Source organism: Cygnus olor, chromosome 1, assembly GCF_009769625.2.
Source record: "Cygnus olor isolate bCygOlo1 chromosome 1, bCygOlo1.pri.v2, whole genome shotgun sequence".
NCBI classification, from domain to species: Eukaryota; Metazoa; Chordata; class Aves; order Anseriformes; family Anatidae; genus Cygnus; species Cygnus olor.
In genome coordinates, this window is record NC_049169.1 from 77,228,369 (window position 1) to 77,253,696 (window position 25,328).

General features: G+C 35.0%; 1 protein-coding gene across 34 annotated transcripts in view; it reads right to left on the minus strand.

Moving 5' to 3' along the window:
* Window positions 1-3,163: 3,163 nt before the first annotated feature.
* The window catches only part of C2CD5 (C2 calcium dependent domain containing 5), a 67,056-nt gene continuing 44,891 nt past the window's right edge, over window positions 3,164-25,328 (minus strand). For 18 of the 34 annotated variants that reach the window (XM_040545211.1, XM_040545225.1, XM_040545227.1 and 15 more), the window contains 14 exons: window positions 24,474-24,660; window positions 23,231-23,395; window positions 22,781-22,921; window positions 20,668-20,731; window positions 17,544-17,605; window positions 16,482-16,580; window positions 15,964-16,053; window positions 15,095-15,182; window positions 13,911-13,997; window positions 8,840-8,890; window positions 7,761-7,862; window positions 6,730-6,920; window positions 4,750-4,896; window positions 3,164-4,073 (listed from right to left, as the gene is read on the minus strand). In XM_040545211.1, coding sequence (XP_040401145.1) covers window positions 3,942-4,073; window positions 4,750-4,896; window positions 6,730-6,920; window positions 7,761-7,862; window positions 8,840-8,890; window positions 13,911-13,997; window positions 15,095-15,182; window positions 15,964-16,053; window positions 16,482-16,580; window positions 17,544-17,605; window positions 20,668-20,731; window positions 22,781-22,921; window positions 23,231-23,395; window positions 24,474-24,660 — 1,606 coding nt within the window. In that variant the 3' untranslated portion in view covers window positions 3,164-3,941. The remainder of the gene's footprint in view (window positions 4,074-4,749; window positions 4,897-6,729; window positions 6,921-7,760; window positions 7,863-8,839; window positions 8,891-13,910; window positions 13,998-15,094; window positions 15,183-15,963; window positions 16,054-16,481; window positions 16,581-17,543; window positions 17,606-20,667; window positions 20,732-22,780; window positions 22,922-23,230; window positions 23,396-24,473; window positions 24,661-25,328) is intronic. The other 16 variants (XM_040545217.1, XM_040545235.1, XM_040545229.1 and 13 more) reach the window with 2 other exon arrangements.

The window sequence follows — 25,328 nt, forward strand, 5'->3', positions numbered from 1 at the left end:
TTTCCAAGTCTCACAAGGTTTCTAGGCAGAGATTCTCCTTCGCTGAAGCATTAAGAGCATTTCATTTCAAGAAAATAAAACCTAAACTGCAATAACTGAACACCCTAACTCCTCCCCTCCCTACAATTTAAAGGCACATTTCTGTATGCACTAATGAAAACGCTTTCGCAACAAAAATAAATGTCAGCCATTTAATGTGAATGTGCATTTTCATGCTAAATGCCTGCAGGTCAATTGAAACAAAGCCCACTTCCAAAGTGAAATCAACAATTTAAAGATCCAGCTTCCATTCAGCAATTTGCCCATGGACTGATAAACACAGGAAGTTTGTATCTGTAGTGGCTGCATTTGTGAAGACCCAGGTCCGTTTTCCAGGTGTGTTGATTGCATAGCTACAATGCCAACAGAGCCAGCACCACAGAAATCCATCTTCGGCCAGTTCTCATTTTTGGCACCCTATTCACAAGCACAGTGTTTTGACGTCTGGAGTGAGACCCGCTTCTCCCACCAGCTCCCAGCATGACCTTAGCGCATTGCTTCACACCTCTGCTCCTTCAGCTGTAAAATGCAAGAAAGGTACCAACCAGTTCTGTGAAACGCTTGAAACGCTTAAGGTCTACCAATGGAAAGTGTTAGCCGATGGGGTCATTGGTAACAATGAGGACCAGCAGCCTGGCTTCCTCTCACACCAGGCACAATTTACACAGCTGAAAAGGAGTAAGGAGTCCTTGAAAGGCAGCATCCCTTCCTGCCACCTGAGACCTTGAGCACGCACACCAGCCTTCCCACAATTAACGCAGGTTGTACAAGCTCTGAACACCTCATGTTTTGCATTTGAAATGCTGTCTCAGCCTGCACCTCAAAACCCAGCTCTCACCCGTGCAGCACAGACCCCCAGGGGCAGCAGGACAGGGCCTGGCCAGCCAGGAGCAGGGTGGCCAGGCAGGGCCATGGGGAGCTGGATCAGGCCCTGCTGTAGCATTGCCAGGGCTGGGGCTGATGTGGTGTGCTGGGGGGAGGCCAGACAGGGACTGTAAGAGCTGCTGGTGTCCCCAGAGCCTGACACTCATCTACAGACAAGGCACGCCACTCATCCTTAATTTGCCTCACTGCTGCTTTGCAGAGCAGACAAAACTTCTACCTCCCAAACCCACAAATTCTGTGTGGCAAGAAAAGTTTTCTTGCCCACGCAACCTAAAGCTCAACAGATTTGCAGATGCTGCATTTAGCCTAGATATTCATAACATGCTTGCCAAGAAAGCTCTGTTACTCCTTTAGATCAATCATTCAAGCTTCCATCTACCCATCTGAACAACAGAAAGGAACCAAGCGCTCTCCACAAGCTTCCCAGTCACTGTGAAGGTGACACTTCAACCACTGCAGAAAGGGCTACTTTCACTCTACCCTCTGTCAACTTGGATTTCTCAAATGAAGAGAAAGCAGCAAGTTGCATTAGCTCCTATCCCCAAACAGCTATTCTCAGAGTAGGGTAAAATTCCTGACAAAGCAGCAATGTTTCAGCCATAAATATCTCAATCAATACTGTTTTTCACCTTGCATCTGGAAGTCCCATTTGAGTAGAGAACAGGATTATCTTCCATTAACAGCCCTGTTTTAGCAGGAACTTCAATGATTCTCTCACAATCAACACTTTGGTCATTTTATCATCACTAAAGGAGTAAAAGTCAATAAACGAGGTACCTTAAGTACCTACACAAGGCAGAAATGGCTGAAAATTTCATGATTTTCAGCCATTCTGAACCAGCTAAGGAAAGTAAGTTGCAGGCACTCAGCTCCTCAAAGGTGTTTTGCACACAGATGACTTAAGTATTTACCTTGTGGTTTAGTTTTCCTTTCCTAATATCCTCTAATAATTGCCTGAATTTCATAAGATCCTTTTAAAGTATGAGAAATATATTAGATATAATACCCTATGTATTTCAATGTATTAGTTGTGCTTTTTTTTTTTTTAAAGAAGAAACTGCATAGAGCAAATTAAGTGTACAACTTCCTACAGATTAAGTTTATCCAGCTGAACTAATGAGGAAAAGCTGGATCTCAGTTAGTAACAGTTAGATATATTTGTTACTTCAGGAATAATAATTAAAGAATTACAGTTTCTAGATGAGAAAGCATTTACTCTAGCTCTAATGAAACACAGTAGATGAAAAATGTAAACTTTTTTTAAATAGCTACGAAATGAAAAAGATGGCATTGATACTCCCACAGAAGCTACCAAATCCCTCCCCTCAATAAAAAAAAAAGCTACTCTAATACGCTATTTCAGTCAGTATTGCAATGCTGATTATTTATGCTGAAAACAACTTGTTGTGCCAGATCCAAGACCTTCACAAATTATTCTGCCACCAGCTTCAAAGGGAACAAGATTTGCCTTGCAAAATAATCAAGAGAGCTGCAGCTACTCACTGATGATATAACTTATGGTAGTTTTGGCCGTAACAGCTACAAAACTCAGAAAAACAATTAGCTGTATGAGAGAAGTGTTCTGGTAAGCACCAAACTCAAACACTTTAAATATAATTACTCAATGAATTTTAAATAAGCAGGTTGTAACACTATTTAAAAATATATGTTTCCCTGAGGAGAAAGGGGATGTGACATTTTTAGTACGTATTCAGTGTACACATTTAATTATTATACATATAAAAAGGCAAGATGTTTTTTACACAAATTTATTGTGCAAAGAATGATTTTCATGCTCATTTACAATGAAATATTTTAACAAATAACCATGCCATTGCTTAATTTCAACACTAAGCAGAATATTTACATTCAAGTTTACATGTTTGTTCAAGTTCCATGTATGACAGTCAGATTTAAGTAAGAATGCATCTTCAGATCAAAGATTTGCATCTTTTATACTAAAATATCACTGCCTTTCAGACATTTACCAGAAATGACAAATTTCCTTTCTTTGCAGTACCCTCATTTCCCAGTTATTGTACTGGAAGAGAAGAACAACTAGCAGAAATTAGCGTCACAACCATATGTCTGTCTCTAATTAGCCAGGCATTTCCCATCTCCAATGGAAACGAGGCCAGACTATACCTCTGTACACTTTCAGAGAACTGCTAATGTCATCCTTGCAAGAAATCATTCCTTAAGGTAATCAGCCTCATGACAATTCTTTCACAGAACCTTATATATAAAGTTGGTTTTTTTTGTCAACATTGAAGTGAAATCTTATAACAGCACATAACCCATTATTTTACTATTATTTTTTTAATTCATAGGGATTATCAGAACAGCATTATGGTCTGAAAGCTTTTCCAAAAAAAAAAAAACACACACCCAAAACATATTTCATATACTACTAATTTTTAAAAAAAACGGCAGTTCTCAAACAGTTGAAAAATATTTTTAGCGTGCAGAAATTCAAACTAACTTTTTGGTGCTGCTTCTTCCTCTCCTTGCTGTACGATCTAAAACAAGTTTAGGCTTCACATTTTATTAGCCTGTATCTCTGGGTTCTCCAGCAAAGGTCGCTAATACATGACTCTCAGTTACCTGCTCCCCACTCCTTTTTTTCTTTAAGCTGAGCTGAGAATCAGCTAATACAATAAGCAAACTCAGAGATGGGTCTGAATTTTAACTTATCATGGTCCTGTTGAACAGCTGAAAAATACAACAGGATTTTTGTTTATTTTCATGTGATGCCTACTATTTCAATGCATAGTTTTCCATGGGTGCTTCTCTTTCCGTATAGGTTTCAAAGGTCCTGTAATTTTAATAAAAAAATCAGAGCATACCTGCCAGTATGCTGTCCTGACTATTGCATAAACCTGAAGGACAAAATACAGTGATTGTCTTAGATTTTGGCTAATGATGTTGATGGGAGATATTGATTCTGAAGCTGCAAACCTAACATTCCCATATTTTGAACAATCTATTTGACAGAGACCGTTTCAATTTTTCTGTCTTCACGTTGTAACATCTCCTCCAGTACTTGCAGGTTGAGAAACAACTGTAGAAGGTTGCACTGGTAGCATTTCTAACTCAGATTCACGTACAAAGACGACTGCATCTCCACTTACATTTATTAAGCACTGGGCCTAGGAAGAAAAAAAGAAGACAACATACAGTTACCAAACATAAAATACATAATTATTTAATCTGCACCGTATAAGTACACAGATGATAAAAGTTGCCAGAGATCAAAGAAGGACAAATTATTAGAAAGACAAATTATTATTAGTAAGGCAATCTCTGCCATATCCCTTTTATATCCACTCATGCTATCGAACATGCAGATAGATTCTCTTAAGACCAAAAAAAATGGAATACCTGGGTGACTGTTCATTTCACTATTGTTTTGAATTTATTTCACACACCAAGACAACCAAATTCAGTGGTTTTCTCTTCTAATAAAGCTTTATCCCTTTATGTCCAAAACGGACCAATTCCATGTGAAAATAATGTAAACACTAACACCGCAGCATCAGAACAGCTAAGTTTAGCACTACTGTGTTCTGTGGTTCCTGCCATTTACTTCATCCTAGCAAACCTAGTATTTTATGTATTTAACATCAATACCATTTGGGTATTTATGAAGCATATCTGCAATTTCATGTTAACTTGGGTGTTCAGAATGCTCTTGGTTTCTTTAAAGCAACATTATGATGAGAGATCCCGAAGTGCTATGCAGACATGGCTCTACAGGGATCTTAATTTATTAAAAATATTTCTGTCTTACTAATACGAGCACTGCGGTTTCATTCAATAATTTACCTGATTTTTGTTCGGATTCTCCATGAAAACACACTGCTTCATTATGTATGAGACAACTGCATTGCCCCCTAAAGCTGCAACATGTGCTCTCACCATTGCAAACACTTCAGCGATAAAAGCATGGAGAAAGCCACTGACACCACCCTCCTATAATGGGGAAAAGGAAAAAGAAAAAGTATTTTATATCAGGTATTGCAGTAAGATGATGAATACTCTCCTTACGTTTTTATCCTCTGAATATTTCAGTAAATCTGAAATTGCATTTTGTACAAAACGTGAAACCCATTCACTTTTTAATCTATCACAAATAAAACATAGATCAATTGAACTTACTGCTTGATTAAAAGAATCACAACTAGGTTATTCATTTGTGATTGATATTCTTTGTAGTAAGTGTAGTACATACACCCCATTCTTTTCAGATATTCCTACACCTTTGCAGGAGCATGCAATATTCAATTGACATTTGAGTAACAAGCTTTTCTTTCATCAGGAAGAGTACTGCCATTTTATTTTTTTGTGTAGCAGACACAGAATAATTTACACCGAGGACTAAGAATCATTTACACTTCCAGGAAATGAATAGTAAGGAGTGGCCACTACCTTTTGTCACCAACTACCAGTCACCAACTACCATAACCAAAGTATAAAGCAATACAAACACAAATGTAGCTAATTATGCTTCTGTAGAATCTGAGATGATACCACTTAAGTTGGATATGACGACCTTTCTTTTGACTCTGTCACAACCTTGGGGCAATACAACTTTTAATAAAACTGGTTTGTGACTCAGTCTATATAGCTGAAATAGGTATTAATTAGTTGCTCTCAGTGCTGAAAAAAAGCACACTGTCAGCATCACTGACAAACTACACAGGCTTCCCAACTTCACAGAGGAGCTGAATTCAATACTTGAGCAACTTACTTCCGCTGAGATTTGTTATAGTCACCAAAGCTTGCGTATCAGCTATTTAATTTGTATCTACAGAAGCTGCAGTTAGAATAAAAATGCCATGAACTCAATGTCCTCGTCATACCTTACTATATCCTTTTGAAAATGTTGTCCTTTTCACATAGATTTCTCAAATTAAAAGGGGCCATTACTTGCAAGATCCAAACAAGGCATTCAAAGTTTCTATATAGAGCTTTTGACAAATTTTTATAAAGACTTATCACTTTTATTAACATCTGCTATGTAATTTTCTAAACGTGTAATTATTGGGAAACAGCATACTCTTCAGTAGTGGTAAACCAGATAGGTTCATTCTATTTCTGCGTCTAGAAATTGTGGCAGAAGGATGGAGCGGCTTCCCAAAAAGAACATGACGATGATAAAGAATATGTCTTGAGATTTTTCTCAGAGGAGTCTAGATCTGGACTGGACTTCATTGTTTCAATATCATGAACTATACCTTCTAAGCTGTGTGGTGATATACTCAATAGCATGCTTTTTGGATGTTTATGATACAGACGTATGTTACTGAGAATGCAACACTAAAAGTCAGTGTAAATGTTATATACTGTATAGGAAATCTTTATTAACCAAAGACCTCTAAAATCCGAATACACTACGAAAGTTCATCACTGAACTTGCTAAATGAGAATGTTTTTGTTTGTTGTTTTTTTTAAGCATTTAAATCAATCTGTTTTGGGTACAAAGGAGTCCAACTCCCACTGCCAGTCAGACCCATTTTTTCCACATAGTTCTGTTTAAGAACTTACTGGTTTAATATTATACCCAAATCAGCCATCAACAATGGCCCTAGGGTAAGCAGCCCTTTCTTAACAATGCCAAATATTAAAATGCTCTATTATGACAAGAGCAACATGATACAACTTAATCCCCATTCAACACCTAGCCTCAAGTGACAAAAAACTCAATTCTCTATGCCATACCTCAACTCAAACCTCTGCAGGCATTATACACTTAGCCTTGATTATTATACTAAACAAAGTGCAAATCCCTGATACACAGCTCACCTCACGTAAAGAAGTAGTTTCTCGTATAAAAAACATGTTGATTATCCCAAGATATTTGGTTATTTTTGCTCCAGGTATAAAAGAAAGAGGTGTCATCTTAACAACTGAGACGGTAGAATTAGCGCATGATGGGAAAGAACGATGCCGTAAGTATCCCTCAGCCAATGGACTCGCTTTCTCAAGTGAAGCAGCTAAAAAGATGAAAAAGAAAGAGAAAGTAACTATCAAGAAAAATCAATCACTGTTTCTTAACACACAACAACTCTTCTTTATGGTTTCCAAATAGCTTGGTGACAACATTCAGCTGCCTGCGATGCTCAGCCATATCATGTGAGAAAGGAAATTATCATGCAATGCATGCAAAAGGAGACAAAAAGCTGAAATGGAATTTATTTGGAAGAGTGGCATTCCTGCAAAAGAAAACACTGAGGCGAGTAGCTGCACATACAACAATCAGTTATAAAGTGAAGGTAAAGAAAAAAGTGCCAACATTTTGAAACACATATTCTGCTGGAGGAACAAATTATTATAGGAAGTGTGAAAGTTGTTGTGTTTCCCCAGTGCAGCATTTTCCATTAAAACAGATATTAATCTCTAATAATTTAAGCAAGATAGTCAGACCTGTGGCCAAAGAACTGCTGAAAAATAACTCACCACTTGCTAATTTAGTGACCATTGCCTTGACTGTCACCTTGGTGATTGCTTCCTGTTTCTCACCAAAAATTTTCCAAGATCATACATACACCTACATCCATGCAGTGTATGTTATATAATTAGTAGCCGTACACATTTATTGATAACTAATTTTTACTAAGTGAACAGAAATACTGTATTTTGCTCTTTATGATACTGGTTCATAAACCCTGTGTTAGCTTACACAGACATTAACAATGTCGTCAGTTTTCACACTCAGGTATTCATTCTATATGTGATCTGAAATACTACTGCTGGGCAAGAAACTCCACTATTCACCACTGGGAAATCAGAGATATGTCTCAGATTATCATAACGTGGTAGAAACAGCCGCCTACTTGTCTTAATTGATCCGCGCCTTATGGTCTGAGCTTTCAGTTTAATGAGCTCTATCCAGCTGTTGCATCTGTCTGCAAAGGAACTGTAATCAATTGACGTTGCTGAAAACACAGACAGAAAAACAAAAGAAAAAACAAAGAAAAAAATATGGATGATGTCTCTTGCTCATCTCAATGCTCCTTCTGAGGAAGCAATTATCTGTCTGAGAGAGAATGAACATCCCTTTCCAGGTCTGTTTAAAGGAAAAGTTACAGTATAGGTCTGGACTTGTCCAAACCAGTGTACCGATTTCTGGTGAGGTCACAGTTGTGAACCAACTGCCTGACTGGGACTTCATCACTGAAAAAACATGCAAATACAGTTATTAATGCCTTATGCTAGATTTTATTTTATTTTTAAATCCCACGTTAGGTATTAAGCTTTTATTTCTTTAAGCTTATCTAAGCCTTCTTTAATTTTCATTGCTATTCTTTTCCTCCTGAAGAGCTGCAGATCGTGACTGAAACTTCCTAACTACCACTATCTAACTCAGAGACTGAAAAAAACACTGGTGATGATAATAAGAGTCACAAGCTGAAACAGCACCTCTGTTTTAAACACAAATGAATTTTCCTTAACAAAATGCTATCCTCCTTCCCCACCCAACATTATCATTACAACAAGGACTAGAGTTGTTTCTGTTATTACTTTTTGATATTAGTTGCAGTGGTGTTTGCATTTCTTCAAAAACAAAAGTTTTGCAAACACCATTTCTTCATTATCCTGAAGAAATGGAAGGAACACATGCTAACTTTAAATTAAGACAACATTAAAAGCAAAAAAAAGCTCTCTCTCAGGAAACTAATTTTCTGGCAGATAAAGTGATCTCAATATATTTGGCAGAGACACACCTACTATTAAAAAATCTGACTTCTGTAATTATAAAACATCAAAATATTATATTATTAAGCCACACCAGAGCATGCATTCTCAGTTAACTAGTAAACACTTCCTGGATTAAGACACATCCAAAAAGAGTATACCAATGTCCTAAGAATGCTTATTCTGTTCTGGCATATGGCTAATTAAGTAAACTCACCTCTCTGAGCAGCAGGAATACCTGTGTGGGAACTTGCACCCTCCAGGACTTCTAATAAAATAAAATGAATTTCACTCAGATAATATATGAGCACTGATAACTGCAAGTCATGTAGGATGTGACTAACAGCTTTCTTTTTATAAAAAAGTTTTAGAGTAAAATATCAGAAAAACCTTCTATATATACTGTGCTATGTAATGTACCTTGATAACACAAATTAATTATAAATTAGTATAGTTTACTAAATCTGTCTTGCAAAAAGATAATTCGTTAAACAGTTCTGAAAGCAAATAGATACTACGTACAGACATTTAATGCTTAGCTTAATGTAAACAGAAGAGTTTACGTTAGAGTTTATGTTACAGAAGTCAAACTTCAATGTTTATTTGAAATAAAGGAATCCCCAACTTTTTTCACCTCCCATCCCTTAGCAACAGCAAAGATTTTCAGTAAAAAAGGAAAAACTGAGATTAATTATGATTTTTCTTTGAACACAAGGCAATAAATAAGCTCAACAAGTAACAGCAAGAAACAGCAAGCTTAAAATCATAGATGCCTATTCTGATCATTATTTTGTCCTGTAAGAAGTACCTTTCATCCCGTTTACACTTTTCTTGGCACACTTACCAGTTCTTTAATCAATAACACACAAACAAGTAAATACACCCATCACTTCCAGCACATTTGCTCTCATCACCCCTCACAGCATTCTCATTGTTCTGGTAGATGAATTTATGGTCTATTGCTACAGTCTGTCACTACAGAAACCGGGTGTCAGTATGACTTTTAACTGGTCTTTCAACTTTTAGTAACTCTTAAAATGCTATCTGAATGCAAAAATAAATTTAGTCTATATTATGCCAGGAGTTGCTATTTAACCTTACAGTTATTACTTTTGCATCTTTTATCACAATAACAGATTAGACTTCCAAAACGGTCATAACTTAGGCAATCTACCATAGCAACATCTCTGATAAGCAGTGAGCAGACGAGGTCCTACTTACAGTGATGTGTCATAACACAAGAACTGGTGAGTGGCACACAACTTTTCCTGCTTGCGTGTTGAAGAGATGGCAAGCATGCTGAGTCTCTATGAAAGGGATGATGGATTCTTCCCTCCAACTTAAGATACCTAATCATTCTTGCTCCCTTTATAAGAAGGGGCAGACATTTTTAGGGCACGATGCATTTGATCCTAAAATTAACCTTTATTTTAGGATAAGCTATGCTGTGTCCCAGTAGTGCCTACTTATCTCCATCAACTGTAATAGTCATCTAGGTAAGATCAGAAGTAAATATAAGCACTTTTGCTCACATGAATCCCATTCATAGTGAAATATTAAATCTTTAAGTCCTCAGGAGACTTAGGAAAGCCTGGTTTTAATACCAATTGCAATTAAACCACTAGCAACATTTATGCCCTGTTGCTGGTAAGTTTAAGAACAATATAACAAGAGCTAAGATTTTTCCCTATGACTTATACTGCATAATAAACAATACAGGAATGAGGATACTGCAAATGTTACCCTAAAAGAAACCATTCACTGTGAAGAACAGATGTCAACCAGGGTAGCAGTGTCTTACAGAGAATGTGTTAAAAGAATAATGTATACTCACGCCTCAACCTTTGACATTAGGACTGTCAGAAGTTTAACAGAAAGCTATTTTATTATACTTGTCTCTAGTCTCACACATTTTCTGATCAATCCAAGCACAGCAAAAGCCATTTAACACCATTCTAACCCTACCTGACATCAATTAAGAACACCTAACAGGATATTGGCAGACATCCAATGCTTTTCAAAACTTACTTTTCTTCTCCTATGTTCACTTGCACACACACACAGCTCTCTGATTACAGACGATTTTATGAACATCTTTGAAGAAAAGTAAAACCTCATGGATATGGACTAAACTACAAACAGTCCATCTTAATAGACCCTAGTTTGCCTCTTTACTTTTTGGTAATTTTACAGTCATATCAGAAACTGATATACAAAGTACAGGTTAGAATTTCTCTGCCCCTTCCTATAGATATCTATATGGATAGATTAGATGCATTTGGAACATTCTACTGTTGAGTACCGTCAAACTCTGTATGTTCAAAGATCATATTGCTTAAACAGCACATGAGATTTGGCGCTAGAAAAGCAATCACACACAATGGCCTAGTCTCTGTTCCAAGGCTATAACATACAATCTCAAATTAATTCAATTTCAAAATTAATTAAAAATTCAAAATTAATTAACATTCAAAATTCAAAAATTCAAAATTAATTAAAATTCAATTTCAAATTAATTCAAATCTCAAATTCAATCTCAAAGCTTTTATGAAAATTGTTAAAAATTGGAGAACTTAACTCCACACTTGCAGTTTAATCGTGTCTAAAATATTATTCAGCTGCATTTCACTTCATACTTGTTATTGACAAGTAACAATTTTCACGGTAATAACGAATGACATCCAGTCCAGTGAAAGCATCAATCTTAACTCCACTGCAAACAATGCAACCTTTCTAATTATATGCTAATATGCTAGATACTACAGTGCACAGTAACATTGTTTTAATAAACTAGGTCACAGTAGAAGTATTTAGTTACATATAACTTGGTACAATATTTAAGTCCTGTTTGAGTATTACAGTGTACATATGTAATCTATTTTTATGTTTTCTGGTCCTTGGGATGTTTTTTGAAAAGCCGTTTTGCATCACGGAATAATACCTGGAACCAGAAAATAAAGCAAAATTTCTCATCACTCTTTTTATGTGCCTGCTTGTTGGCCAGGGATTCGACACCTGTATGGAAAATGGCATTTCTTTACTTCTAACAGATTACAGTAGTGTCCTAGTAAGTGTTAAACTCCTTTAAACTTTACAGTCATCCTCAGGGCCCTGACAATATACAGGCATGTGAGAACAGAAAAGTAGATTCCTCAAGTCCTTCGTCAGACTCCTACCCTATCACCCCCCAAAAATCCCCACATTCCACTGCTGGGGGTGAGAAAAGAAGGACTACACAACTCCTAACACCACTAGATGTGAGCAAGACTCCCTAAGAAAAGGCTCATTCTCCAGGCTCCTAACTCACTTTCAGCTCAGCTCATGTAATAACAGTACTCTAAAGAGTACTTGAGGTTCTCCACACAGCACACCAGCAGCATAGAACAAGATAAGCAACTGACTAATATGGAAAACAGATACAGAAGTTCTGCCAAATGCAAAAATGGAAGTGGAAAAACCGAAGAACTCAAACAAACAATCCTCTTGTAAGCTATCAGTTTTGAGAATCTTATGTTTTGAGAGTAGAAGAAAAATTTTCAGATGAAACCATGACTTTCCCCTTCCCGTTTTTTCTTTAATCTCTCCTTAGTGAATTATTTTAAGATGGATTAATGTACAAATTAAAAGCCACTAAGTGAAAACCAACCTACCAAATTTTGTTTATTTCAAGGGTGGTAACTTTTTATTTACTAAAGGTCATTATATAATAAGGCTATATAAAAATACTTTAAAAAATAACAATCTTACAGAAAAATAAGAAAAAAAAGTCATCAGTATATTAAATAAACTGCTAAGTAAGTATAACTACAGGGAAGCCTCAATGCCTACTTGTGAAGAAATGACAAATTAAATAATTATCTAGTTGAAAGCCTCCGAAGTGAATTGTAGTACAGCATCGATTGTAAAGACCGCCCAAAAGAGTTATACACATGAGCAGGCTGCCCTCTACTGGTCAGTGCCTATTTTACAACTAGCACAGTCTAGGGACAATAAATAGACATTACTGCTCACTTATATTGCACAGGCAAGAATGACATTTTAAATCAAAATGCTAATAAGATAACTGATGCCTATAAAGCACATCTTACTTTCAAGAATTTAAAGAAATGCACTGATTGTTTTACACAAAACTAAAAGCAAGCTAAATGACAAAATCGCATCACCTTCACGCAATAACTTTTGCTGCTATGTAAGTGATAAAAATGCTCCACTATTTTCCTCAACCATAACCAGTAGACTTTGAGGAAAACAAAAAACCAGAGACTGTTACACATGGGACTAATCAATAGAATTTGCCATAGTATTTAACACACAGCCTCAGTGAAAGTGTAAGTTTTGAAACACCTCTACTACAGAAACAATCTGGTATTCAAAAGTTTATCCTGGTCAGTAATTTCTGGGTAGCTCCTCTTTTTGAGGATGAAAGGTTGATATTATCATAGCATAAACAATTAGAAGTTAAGCAAACAAAAATGTATTAAAATAAAAAAATACAACACAATGAGAATATCATTGCTGAAATTAAACTGACCTCTGAAAATACAAACATGGTAGACATCCTCTTTTACAGAACTTGTATAACAGAAAAAGAGGAGCTGTAACATTTTAGCAAAAACATTTACAAAATTCACACATACTAAACTTCCTATGCCTAGCAGGATGGTGGACAGATTATCTATTTGGTGGGCAGATTATCCTCCAATAACATACAAGAAAGAAAATACAGCTGATTTCAATGAAGGCTGTTTAACAGCTAATAGAAGTGCTGCATGGTACAAGTTGTTTATTATACAAGTTTAAGCCACTTCACCTCAAAAAAACTGCACGCAATTTTGCTCAGCCAAAACACCAACATTTGCTAGATAAAGTATTTCCCACCACAAAAAATATGACTTATTTGAAGCTGACAATAAATTCATGGAGTTGATCTATATGGGCCATCCCTAGAAGCAAAGGAGTGTGAGGCAAGCCTAATTATAAAGTAATTTATAATTCTTTAAGTGAAACGACACCAAACATTCAGTAGTTTTACATTTCCTATACACTGAATACAACAAAAGATAGAAGAACTACAGGAAACCTACAAAGGAACATAAACAGAAAAATTAGCCACCTTATCTGACTCTCAAAAAAACTGGCTTTAGGAGTGAGCATATCCATTGTGCTTATGTAATACAAAATATTTAAAACGTGAAAATACAGATATTTTAAGGCTACTGCAACAGTGAAAGAGCAGTACTCAAAATCAGTAAAAAGCAAAGAGTTCACCGTTCTTCCATTTAACCAACCTTTAGCTGGTGAGAATGGTTGAGAAGCAAGGGGATCAGAGCTAAGTTCCAATGGAAATTGTAGTTGTTCTTCATTATCTGTTGATGCTTCAAAGAAAACATATCAAGTTGATAATTATTCCAAAATGTTTTGCCAGTAATAATAAGCACTACAGATTCAGTTTAGTCCGGTCTGACCAGAACACATTTTTTCAGCACATGAACAGCGTTCTGTTGCTGTTCTGTACGAACAGATGCTTGACAGGAAAGCCAGCTGCAAAATTGAACAGAACCTGTGTTGTATTTATTAGGATTCAGTATTTTCAGGGAAAAAAAATATTAAGTCAATTCATGTACCTTACACTTGATTCTGCTATACGTTACAGTAAAAAGTATATGTTTAGCTATACGTTACAGTAAAAAGCATAATTTATTTCATGTAAGAGGAAAACAATTTACTGTTCCTATTGAAGGAGGTAATATATAACTCATATTTTAGAAACACAAGGCTCTGTGTTCTACTGCTAAGTTCCATTCTACAGAATGGAGTATCTTCAAAGCCTGTCTAAATTCCTATGTTCAGACTGCATACATACATTTCTAGCGTATGATGGTGCTTCATTATGAGAAAGACAAAGGCAGATTGCAGTAGACTTCTCCCTCGATAATCCTACATGCTTTCACTGATATCAAACAATATCACTGAACTACTTAAGTTTTTTTGGTGTGTGTGTTGTTTTTTGGTGTGTGTTGTTTTTTTTCTTAAAGTATTATGAGTAACTTATGTCTTCTTGAAGTAAGGACAGGATTTGTTAGTTTTAAGCACAAATATTCTCTAATGACTTACATCATAAATACAAATCAAAATACAATGAAAACATTGTCATCTGTTACATGAATATTTTTGTCTAATGAATTCAAAGATAGTACACGGAATAAGGAAATACCAAACATTTCTTTTGTATGACTGTAAGTTTGTTGATTAGCTGCAAACAAATACCTACTACCTGAAAACTAAGTCATTCTGCTGGAGGTCACATACCTGAACTCTAAAAACCCGTGTTATGATTTTATAGAACTACCCTGTAAAAACTGTGTATGTGTAATTGCAATTAAAATGTAGATTAATTAGGTATCAGGATAAATAAAATTTTAAAAAGTGAGAAAAAAGATTCTTTCATGTTTATGTGCATCACAATATTTACCTCTTTGCTGTGATTTTTCTATAGGGGGTTTACTGGCTTGTAATGCTTGGTTTTTGTCAAATGTAATTGCAACAGCTGTGACTGCAATCTGCAAATCAGAAATAATATATTAGTAACTTAATCTCTCATGCAAACTCCAAAAAGATTTTTGGGAAAAAAAAAAAACAGGAAAAATCAACACAACAATAAAGCACAACCACAGATTTTGCCACAGGAAAACAACGAAGGGGAAAAAAAAACTAAGTAGATATAATAAAAACCTTCACAGGTTTATAATCTTTTTATAAACATTTATAAATCACTATTAAATGATAATTCTAAGGTCTGTTAGCACGTACATCTGACAGGTTATGATTTTATTCATGTTTGTTCATTCATTCTTAGTGAAGTGACAAAAAGAATGAACCTCATTACTATATTTGCAAGAGAAAAAGATGCTCAATTGATCACAAGAATGATGCTATACTTAAAAAAAACATTTTGTTTTAAAATAATCAAGTATATTGCATCATCTTGAAACTGAAAGAAAAATACTTAGAAACTGGTATGCCATATTCTTACAGAGTATGTGATAAAACCTTTTAATGGGTATCTAATCAAGGCTTTTTGTTTCCTATCTAGCTAAAGAGATGTCATTAGATACACCATGATGAGGAAACACCATGCAATCCCATGATTCGCAGAACTGATGACCCGATAGGTCACCCCTTTTTCTTCACAACACATTACAGTCCTAAGTTTTACTTCAGAATTCCACAGACATACTAGTAATCCAGTTCTAGCCCAGTTTACTCTCAGCAGCACATGTTAATTGAAGGCCAAAACTGGCACGCCTATATGCTGAAAATCAAAAGAAGCAGTTTACTTACCTGAACTATTTCATCCTCTGGTAGAGCAACTGTAAAATTTACATGACAAAGGCAGCAAGGAACCATAGATCGCAGTTTAAAATACAAGCTCTGCCAAAGACAAAACATTATTTATTTTAGGTAAAAAAAAAAAAAAAAAAAAAAAAAAAAAAAAGAAAAAGGTATGGTTTACTTCAGAAAAATTAAAGATCAAAATTCATAGCAGAAATCATCTAATCATGTTAATTTTTCTTGAAGAATTAAAAGTCTGAAGTCAGGATAGAATAGCTGTCTTTATATCACTGTTTCCAAAGTACACTACCAATCAAAAGATTCATTCTGATTCAAAAAACTTCAGAAATCCTTGATATATTAAGAAGGCTGAATCTATCTTTAGGGTAGCTTACCAACTAATAACAGGCACTGTGTAGCCTAAATGTGGAAAGCAACTATGAAAAAAAATGTTATCTTCAATATAGCCTCGCTTCACTTTGCTTCCACATGAACAACTTAAAATGTTTGAAATCAAAGATTCTTACCTTTAACAGATTCTCACAGAGATCATTGAAGTTCTTATTAAGTGTTTGATTTGTTAGATTAATGTTGCTTAATCTGGATACTCTTACTGCTGTGAACATCTGAATGAGAAACAAATGCACTTTTTAAAATGCACTATCGTTTATCTATCATATTAAAAACAGAAATTCATAAAGAATATAAATTACTCATAACATAGTTAAGAAAAAACGAGAGAGAGAAATACGAAGGAAAGGGAATAAGCTGTAGCCAGTCAAGTAAAACACTTGCTGCTCAAAGTTTTGAGGCAAAATTTCTACCAACCATTGCTTATGAATATATGAAAAAAGTGATTAAGCAAGATATGAAATATTGTGTCATATGAAATACTGTATGTCATTTTCACTTGCTTCATAAAGCAGTCATGCTACCACCTCCATGATTTTCAACAGCAGAAATAAAATTTATGTAAATCACGTACAATAATGGACTGTCAGATACACTGGCAATCCCATCAACCTGAAAGCATGTTGCTAACAGCCATCGTTTTCAGATTCAACCTGTACCTCTGCAAAGCACAGTCTTACTCTGTACCAATTTACATCTGTTTTACACGGGACTGAACTGTGTCGTACACCCCTCATTAAACTGTTTAAACTTCATTATTAACAGAATTTTCTCCTACCTCCCAATTGGGTTTACAAATTCTTACTTATCTTAACCTATTAATGTTATCAAATTCAGAATCTCACATAACACTTTCAACACCTGTTTAAGAGTCTGTAAAATCTAAACAAACTATTAAGAATGCCTGAAAACTTAAAATTCCGTATTTCACTGCAGCTACTTTCTAACACACGTTATTTTAATAAACTGTTAGATGACGGCATTTTAAAAAGCACAACAAAATATACTCTCATATCCTACTTTTCTTACCAAAATATCACTTGTATTTCTAACACAAGAGTATCCTTTAAATTTATCTTTCAAAATCAGTATACTTCAGAGATCGCTAAAATTACTACTTCATATTTCAACCCAATTTGGAAAAAAGTTCTTTTTTTCTTTCTTTCAAATAACCTTACTTGAATTTCTGGTGTCCAGTTATTTATACCAGGCATAATTTCTGTGTTGCAACTGTAAAAACCTGCAAAGAAAATATTTGGGAAAATTATGTTGTACCCTGAAATATCAAAATACTTTGAAAGAAATATATACAATATCATTTGAAGTTTTCCAAGCAATTCCCCTCAAGTGTTCCTGAATACTGGATAATAACATAAATATAAGAACATCACATAGCTTCTGTTATTTATATTAAAGTGAAAAACTAATAATAGAGATGGAACTCACCACTTCTAAAACAAATACTCTGACTACAGAATTCTTATTCTGAATATTTCTTGAAATACCAAAAAGCAAGACCAGAGGTATGATCGTATTGAGACGAAATAGTATGAAATGCAACGCTGAGTTACTCCCCATGGAGACTGGGTAGCTCATGTCCCGTGATGCTAAGACGACCTGGTGAGACATGCTCCCTGACTGCTTCACATTGCCACTTCTCCCAGATCCTGTGAAACAAGAAACTCCCAGCTAGCTGGTCCTGAGGAAGGAGAAGCATACAAAGTATTTTTGCTCTGATGAAGAATACACTTAAGCATTCTCATAGGAAGGACCAACACCAAAATCCACTATTTAGTTTGAATAAACTAAGTACAAATGACGAAGCTTACTAAAAAGGTGCTTGTTGGAGAAGCTAAAAGCTAACCCTTGACAGACAGCATAGAGATGCTTTGAAGATACTGCCTGAAGACTGGAGTACAAACTCCTAGCACTTACTAAGACAGACTTGAAAAGACTGAAAAAAAGGATAACAACTAAACAGCACAGTAAGAGAAGTTATCAAAAGCAAATAAGCAACCTTGAAAATCTGAATATACACCTAATGTGTTCAAAAGAGAAAAATCTGGTGGGCTCTGTGTCAACGCACGAAATTAGCTAGAAAAGAAATTGTGAACCAGCTTGCAAAGGGTATAAATATAAGTGAGTTTTCTTTCAGAATATCAAAAGCAGAAATCTTGTTGAAGAATCAAGTTAAGACAGAAAGAATATTCAGAGAAGTTAACAACAGCAGAAAAACATGGATTTTTTGCATCAATGTTCACCATGGCGGTAAAGGTTTCCATGCCGGTAGAAAACCCTTGTTTAGTTTTCATCTAAGAACTTGTCTTAAATGAAAGTTTCTGAAGAATTTATTGGACAAATGGGCAAAATAACAAGTAAGGAATCATATAAACAACTGGAAAGGGAAAAGATGAAATAGCTGACTAACTGCAATTAAACTCTCACTTAAAATTACCTTGCTACCAGATGAAAGGATCCTTTCATTTTATGGTAGTGAGATGCCTTGAAGTAACTGGGAGCTACTAATTTGCTTAGTACAGATATTGATATTACTGGTCTGTCAAAGATATTCTAGAAAATGAAGTTCATGGGCACATAGAAAAACAGAACACTGAAGAGAAGCCAATATTACTTTTGTAAATAAACTGATGTCTTACACATCCAACAGAGTTCTCTGCAGGAATCGACAAACATGTAAACAAAAGGCTGACACAACCTACTTCGGGCATCGAAAGACATTTTGTAAGATCCTCCACCAAGGACTCTTCAATAAACCAATATGCTCAAGGGTAGAATAGAATACCACGAAGAAAATACAATTGATTAAAAAACTAAACTGAGGGTCAGAAGAAATGGCCAATTTTCACAGTGGAGACATTTTTAACTCAGGATTGTATGCTCCCAACATAACTTATCTACAAAAGAGGAAAAAATGAGGCAACTGCTGACAGCCTTATTTTAGGGTAGTAAAATCAACTGCAGTGGGACGTAACAATAGATAATAAGTTGATAATAGATGAAAATCAATATAAAAAAAATTGATGCATGCAGAAAATTTTAACATCATAAATACAATGCTAGATTATAGCCAATAGAGACTATGAACCAAAAATTGGTTCTAATAATAGGGAACTATGATAAAGATAGTTCTAGACTTAACAGAACTTAAAAGGTAAGTACTAATAGCAATTATTAGGAATGGAACAGATATATTCTCAGATGCATGGTAAACTCAAAAAGAAAGAGGGATGACAAGTATGACCAAACATACCATGCAACTTCTGTATGATCAACAACTACGTTAGCCTCTTATCCAGATCAAAGAGTTCCACTGAGGGGCATATGACAGACATCTATGAAGCCATAGATGGCATAAAGAAGACTGATAGAAAGCAATGATTCATATTTTCCCAATACAGTAAGGAGGAAAAACAAACAAAAAGTAAGATGGTGGCTGATTCAAAACAAACATAAGGAAATGGATATAAGGGTGCATGTTCTGGTGCAAAATTCTACAAACACTGAAAGCACATGGATTTAAAATGCAAACACCCAAATGCACAGAAGAGTTTGACAAAAAGCTATGAATTACACATAAAATATCCTTCTCTTGGGATGCTGCTGAACTATGAACTCTTAGCAGACTATTTTTTGTCTGTTTACTTGCTCTTAATTTAATGCAATACACATTCTTGACTAATCCCTGTCAGCAAGCTTACACTGGGTGATACAGTACACCTCTTCCTGTGTTGGATTCTTAAATAACTCTTAAAGAAATACATCTATAAACACACTGAAGTTAGAAACTACTGTTGTTTCTATTATGTTACCTTATTGCTTTCTATAGAAAATCACTTACATTTGAGTTGACAGTATAGCACAATCACAAAGTAAGGAAAATACATATGTACCAGATAAACAAGACTGCTATAGAAGGGCAAATTGCTCACCTCAAATTAAAATGATCTTGGAATACAAAACCACTATGTCACATTATACGGCTAAAAATACTTGAACAACATACTGTGCTCCATGCCTATATGAATTAACTACAAATTTACAACAACAGTACAAATCAGTAACACACAACATGCCACACAAATACTGTGTTTACCTGTTTTCAGTACAGATCAATCCCCATAGAAGTCTTAGGGACTTGTTCTTCCCAGGTATGTCAGACAAACTGAACTCTTCAAGACAATTTTCAGTTTAACTTAGAATGTTCTATTTTGCCCAGTACGTCATAAAAATGAAGTTATACAGGCTACAGCATAAATTAGAAAAATATGTTTTTAACTATACCAGAAGGTGGTGGAGCATCTGTCAGTAAAGAATGTACGTCTTCCATCGCATCTGTATCATCAATCTGGAAAAAAAAAGTAGTAATAGATAAAAATCATGTTGCTCTTCCAGTCATAAGTCTCAGAAAGATGTAAAAATTATGTTATCAAGAGATCTGTATCTGACAGTTAAGGAGAGATTTTCAAAAAGGATTCCATCAACCAGACTTCTTAATCTAATCCAGCAGTCTATGGTGTGCTTAACACTTGAAAAGCAGTTACCTTAATTAAATGGTATTAAAAATAAAATAACACACCCAGAACACACACGAACTGCACTAGGTAATAATAACAAAAAGATAATTTCTAAAACAATTTAAAATACTAAAGGTTTTACACAACTTAGAACTAGAGCCTTGACTATGAGAGCTCTCATAAAGTCTATAATTATACTGATGTGATCATTCCGTGCCTCTTCCAGTGTCAGATAAAAATCTTTCCAAGACTTTAAAAAGCCTTGTTCAGTATAAGCAATGGAAAATCAAATAGGAAAAAGGCACATTTTGGGGTTATTAGTTTTTCTGTTGAAATAAACTCTGCCACATTCAATTTTTAAAGACTTTTCTTATTTTAGATCAGACTGAGAACACATCTACTCCAGCATTCTGTAAATATTTCTATGCTCTTTTTATGTAGATTCATTCTGCCTTATTGACCTGCAAGAGATCCAAGTTTACTTTTAAGCTTCTGACATTTTCTTACCATTTTTTTTTGGAAATTGCTTTTATCTTAATTCCAGTATTAAGTGGTTTTCTGTCGTGTACTGCTTCTCCTTGACACACACACAACTTTCTCATTTTAAAAAAGCAAAAGAAGAGTACTTTGATGTTGTTAAATACAGACAACCTTAGCACTCATAATTGCCTTACCACCATCTCACAGCATTTCCTCATCACATGACTTTTTTTTAACCACTTTCTTACATATTTCCAGTGACCAATGATTTTAACTGAGGTCAGAGTAGGCAGCCTCATTAAAGCCCCTCGAATATTATGTCTAATACTCAATTTCTTAACAAAGGATACAGTAGTAAGTGGTTGCACACATGAAAAGTCTTTTTTTTTTCCTATAAATAAAGGTTGTGCTAACAAAACATAGGGGTGCATATTCTAGGACAAACACATTCACATAATGTAAGGCACTAAACATGGTCCCTAAATTCAGGCTTCATTCTCCAAGTATCAGTTTTTTTCCCTACTCTGAGCAGCATTTATAACATACTCTCCTATGCACTTATGATTTTCCTTTCCACACAGGAAACTCCTCTTATCCTTCCAACCACACGTACCATGGTCTATATATAAGGTGAAGGGAAGAATTCCCTGAAACAGTAAAAAATGAGCTGAACTCTGCTTGGACCATATAATGCAGTCCTTAACTAGCTGATCTTTGCTTGTAATGTATTTACCTTCTCAATGAGGCAACCTAACAGAAATACACCTAGCTTTTATTACCGCTATCCCTCTACCATTTGAGAAATGTGAAAGCAAAATGGAGGCTGGGCATATGTTTTTTCAGATATTTTTCATAGCTTCTCCAAAGGGTCTCTTGCAGCAAAACGGTCTTTGAGGGCTTTTATGCCTTAACATAATCCTCTGTTTTTGAGAGAGGCATTCAACCCTTTTGTATTTAATCAAATATCTTCTGATTAACTCATCTATTTCAATGCAGTGCCTCAAAGAGCACCTCTCACCATTTTTATTTTGAGGATACAATTCCATTCCCGTTGGTGCACAAAGAGGATGATAACTGCAAAAAGTGCTTAATGAAAATGGTCGAACAAATGGAAGAACAATTCTTACCAGCTTAGTTATAATTCTATATCCTGTGACATGTTCACAAAATCTTTTTTCAGATATTGTCCCTAGAGGCACACAGTAACTATGCTTTAAAGAATTGGAAGAAGAGAAAATGTTAAAAATTTTATTTTTCTTTCTACTGATACTAAATAGAAAAATTTGTATACAATTTAAAAATTGCCTTTGGGAATGAGTAAGAGTTTTTTTCTACCTTTTTTATTTTCCTAAAATATAGGTTAAAAAAGAAAATATGAAAGTACTGAAAACATTTATCACCTCCAAGACAAAAGCATCCTTCTTCCCATGTGAAAGATCTAGCTCTGTAACTTCATCAGAGCTTTCTGACTGAGATCTTAACAACCTGGAACGTTGTCTTGGTTCTGGAATGGGAGACCCAATGATTTCTTCAGGTAGCTCCTAAAAAGGGTATCAAATTAACAGTTGCTCTACATAGCTTCAAAATAATTCCAGTTCTAAGCAATTTGTTTACAGTTCTAAGAATCAGAACATTCTGAAAATAACAGAAATAAACAAGATCAAACTGATTTGATCATGTAGATTAGGAGATCTGAAAACTGCAGTAGGTTCACAAAAAATAGTGAAAATAATATATTAAAAAACAATTTACGTTCAACGTGATTCAATCTAAGAATTCAAGGATATACATATCATATGTGTGTTTGATTCAGAATGCTTGGTTTTTAAGAATACAAAAGTTTTACTTACTGGAGGGTTAATCTCATAAAGCTCCTTGTTTTTTGCTATCGTATCATTTATTTTCTTTTGCATGTGAGATATATGCTGCTCATAGTTGCCATCATTTGGAGTCTTCCCAGCAATCTGAATACCACCAGGTGTTGGCAAAGCTGCTAGATACACACCTGTTGCAGACTTTTTAAAAAGTCATTAAGAAAAACGATACTCTTCAGCATCTTCGAATCTCTTAAACAAGCACGTGCTTTTAATATTTTCATAGTTTTCAATAAATAATGCTTATGCTATAATGCAGTATGATGTGTACATTGCAGCACAATCACTCTCTACAACATGTTTACTTGTGCAAAACAATTATTTTATGAACTCCCTCCTTCTCATAGATCTTTTGCATGATGGAGCTCATAACTTACCTAAAAGTTCCAAACAAAATATGAATTAAAACCTCTTTGTTCCTCTAAACTGTTGTGACTTTATATCTTCAAAATGAATTATGTTGATATAGGCCTTGGCATTAGTATATCTTGCATAGGCAAGTGATGGTTTCCCAGTTTCAAAGATTTAAAACCTGTCCAAACCATTTACAGTATTACTGAAGTTCTGACAGTTCCATTTTGTATTCACAGGAAACAGATCACCAGTTCAGACAAAAGAAAATGCAAACCAGTAAATATTACCCAAGCATCCTCTTACACTGACGCAGGAAGAAGCATAATTCACTGTTCTAACCCCACATGACAGAACAAGGTTAGAAAATATTGTGAGTTAACATTTCCTCACTAACTTTAGGACACTTTCAATCTATAATTTATTTCTTCAGTGCCATTAAAGAAGAGGCAACAGATCTTTCTCTTGTTGGTAACTAACCAAAGGATGTATCTGAGAGACTTAATTGACCTTCTTTGTCATGGAACTGTAATGCAACTTGAGGAACAGGGATCTCTGACAAGACCTTTAAAGAACACAATCGTTTTTCTGTAATTTATGCCATTAAACCATTTAAAGCTTCTTTTCCTCTCATCCCGTTTCTAGTAATCTTCTCCTCTAGCAGAGATCCAATCTTCTTCTCTGGCACTGAAAGATAGCCTGTCCTCATCTGTCAACATTTAGGCATCTTACTGCTTCCCATCACTTAAATTTTTTCTGAAAATAACATTTTAATATCTCTAGTTACCCTGAATTCCACAACACATATATGTCTTCAAAAAAATACTGTAAGAAAGCAAAAGAATTCCAGGATTAAAACTGTACTTACTGCCAACCCCATTAGCATATTTTCACCCACAGTGATTTGAATTCTTAGCCCAAACAGAGCATTCATTCCTCTCAGCTTCAGTTTATTCATCAGTTGAGTGTGCACTTCGTATTCCATAAATGGCAAGAGATTACTGATAGATGTTGCATTTGCTTCTGCTTGAGCTTTCTTCTTTAGACGGCATAACCTGACAAGATGAAGTGGTATATGGCATCAGCAGAGAAACAGTTTCAATGGACTGTTGAAAACCAAGAGGGACAACAGTATATTTTGATCTCCCCCCCTCAACATATAACTTAATACAAATAGTTTATTTTTAATATATTTTAAAATCCTGTAAAAAAAATAAAGTAAATCCTTGTCAGTAAGATCAAGGCAGACTAATGCACTGAGGCTCAATAACTAAGATTTGATCTTCATTTTTAATAGGAAGCTGTTTTAATTATCAATAAAAACATGTAACAATAAAGGAAACAAAGTAGAACAATATGTAACCTTCAGCAATATTTAAAAAATATTCTCTATCAAAGCAGTATACAAAAATTAGAAATACTGCATTTTTCTAGACTACTGAACAAAGTCACATTTCCTTCCTTAAAATATGCTTAAGGGTTGCTATCAAATAGAAACAACATGCCTCACACAGGTTGTTTTTCAAAACAGTCTGACAGCACCAAATAACTAACAAACATCTATTTCATATTTCTGTTGCTGCAAATCTCTGAAGTGCGCCACGTACAAGTACAGGAAATTACATCTACTGGTAGAACTTTAAAAATTTGTATTAATACAGCTATTCAAGGCACACTTGGGAATAAAGGAAAAAAAGGAGAAGAAAAATCAAATGCTCTCACA